Consider the following 2,361-nt stretch of genomic DNA (forward strand, 5'->3'; position numbering starts at 1 on the left):
CAAATATTTTAAAAGAGAATATACTCCTAACTCTTATGGTACCTGAATAATCCTTGTAGCAAAATTAAACAGAAATACTACAACAAAAGAAAAAAATCACACATCATTTTCTTTTTTAAACATTGACCCAATGTATTACCAAACTAATTCCCGTGAAATACAAAAGAATAATATATCATGATAAAGGTAAGTTTGTTTAACCCATGGTTAATGTAACATATGAAAATCAAATCATCTATCATCTTAATAGATACCAAAAGAATTTCATAAAAGTCAACACTTATTTATGATAAAAGCAAAACCCTTAACAAATTAGGGATAGACTGGGCTTTCCTTGATCTGATAAATAGCGTCTACAAAACCGAACACGAAATATTATATTTAATAGTGAAATTAAATGTGGAACACGTTTGCTCTGAGTCCATGAATGAGACAAGATCCCCATTGGCCACCTCTATTCAACACTGGACTGAAGGGTCCCAGTCCACAAAATAAAGCACAGAAAAAGAGATTAAAGGTACATGGATTGGAAGGAGAAGATAAATCTGAATATTCACGGATGACATGATTACACAAGTAGATATCTAAAAGATACTTTGGATTCAATTAAGAATAGTTTTTAAGAAAAAGAGGAATGTTCTGGCATGAGAAGCTCTGCAACGCACTGCTGGGTGCAGAAGATGAAGATGGCACCATGTGTCTCTAAACCACAAACGTAACCACTGATTTCTGTACATATTTGCATTTGCTATAATGTGTGAGAAATCTGAAGGTTACCCAGCCCAACCGTCCACAGCAGATGGCCCTCGAAGGGGATGGGGGTTAGAGCCAGGCAGGGCCTGGAAAGACTGGATTTTATACGGATGTGGAGGACATTGCAAGAGAAATTCATCCAAGACGTTCTCACAAAATCCACTACAATTGTACAAGAGAATGAAGAGCTGTGATTTCGACAGCCAGCTGGTGGATCTCCTCCTCAGGGTGCTTTACAATGTCATCTCCTCCAGCGGAAACGCAGCCTCATCATATCCCTGAGAAACGGGTCTGCTGGTTCCTCCCTCCGCACATGTAGACTGTCCCTCCAGGAGGTTAGACGCCTCCCCTGAAACTGGCGCAGGAGATACCACATGACCAAATCGGCACATGTGCAAGTTGTCCCCAAAGCACATTTGGCAAGCCCATAAGATGGAGACGCATAAACATGTCAAACAGAAAGCACCTGGCAACGTTCAAGGCATCTTGACATTGAAGCACCTCAAGCACCTGCAACAGCAGCGCAGTTCCCACAGGTGAGGAAACTGAGTCTGAGTGAGCTGCAGCATAGGTCCCTGCCAGACCCACGGCTCCCAGCGTACCCAACAGCCTTCTTCTCCCACCCCGGGGCAGGCCTCTCCGATGGGGACTCCAGCCACTGACTCTGCCCTCATTAGTGTGGCCCTGCTCTCCCCTGCTCACGGGTCCCCTTGCATCCATGAGCCCTGTGGTCAGCAGCCTTCTGAAGCCAGGCTCCTGTGGTCAGAGTCCCTTTCCACTGCATCTTGTGGTCAGCATCCACAGCCCACCCCAGAGCTCACCCCTGAGCTGGAGCACAAACCCACCTGCTGTTTCTGTGTCCACCTTCACCACACCTGCGTCCTCCTCATCCTGGGGCATGGCCTCGGCCTCCACGATTTCCTCGTACAGTCCTGCTAGCGGCATTTCCCCAATGACATCATAGATCGCTTCTTCAGGAGATGCCTCAGATCTTCCCAGACCTGAGGCAAGGTGAACATGGTCACACACAGGCCCTCAGTGTGGACGTGGCCACAGGCAAGGGAGGGCAGTAACTCCAGGCGGGAACCCCATCCAGGCAGCAGAGAGGCAGGAGGCTGTTGGCTAGGATGCAGGGGCCACAGGAGTACAGCCAGACCCCCAGTGCCCTCCCATCCCTGGCCACCACCCCTTGTCAGTCAACCACATGATGCTTCCCGGTGAGCCCCAGTGTGCTGCCTGGGGGAACCTTCTAGGGTTCAGCTCAGTCTTGAGGGCTGGAGGCTGATGCAGATGTCTGCCACTCTCTCTGGCCAATAAAATGAGCCCTAAGTGGCTGGGCACGGTGGCTCAAGCCTGTAATCCCAGCACTTTGGGAGGCCAAGACAGGTGGATCACGAGGTCAGGAGATTGAGACCATCCTGGCTAACACGGTGAAACCCCGTCTCTACTAAAAAATACAAAAAAACTAGCCAGGTGAGGTGGTGGGCGCCTGTAGTCCCAGCTACTCAGGAGGCTGAGGCAGGAGAATGGCGTAAACCCGGGAGGCAGAGCTTGCTGTGAGCCGAGATCCGGCCATGGCACTCCAGCCTGGGCGACAGAGCAAGACTC

The 2,361-nt window shown here is 49.2% G+C and overlaps 1 protein-coding gene across 1 annotated transcript in view; it reads right to left on the minus strand.

Annotated features, from left to right (window-relative positions):
* Nucleotides 1–329: 329 nt before the first annotated feature.
* The window catches only part of LOC108543358 (scavenger receptor cysteine-rich domain-containing protein SCART1-like), a 14,226-nt gene continuing 12,194 nt past the window's right edge, over nt 330–2,361 (minus strand). The window contains exons 11-12 of the mRNA XM_017893789.1: nt 1,599–1,754; nt 330–1,108 (exon numbers count right to left, since the gene is read on the minus strand). Coding sequence (XP_017749278.1) covers nt 987–1,108; nt 1,599–1,754 — 278 coding nt within the window. The 3' untranslated portion in view covers nt 330–986. The remainder of the gene's footprint in view (nt 1,109–1,598; nt 1,755–2,361) is intronic.

The sequence above is a fragment of the Rhinopithecus bieti genome, unplaced genomic scaffold (genome assembly GCF_001698545.2).
Source record: "Rhinopithecus bieti isolate Rb0 unplaced genomic scaffold, ASM169854v2 scaffold_24263, whole genome shotgun sequence".
In the NCBI taxonomy this organism is placed as follows: Eukaryota; Metazoa; Chordata; class Mammalia; order Primates; family Cercopithecidae; genus Rhinopithecus; species Rhinopithecus bieti.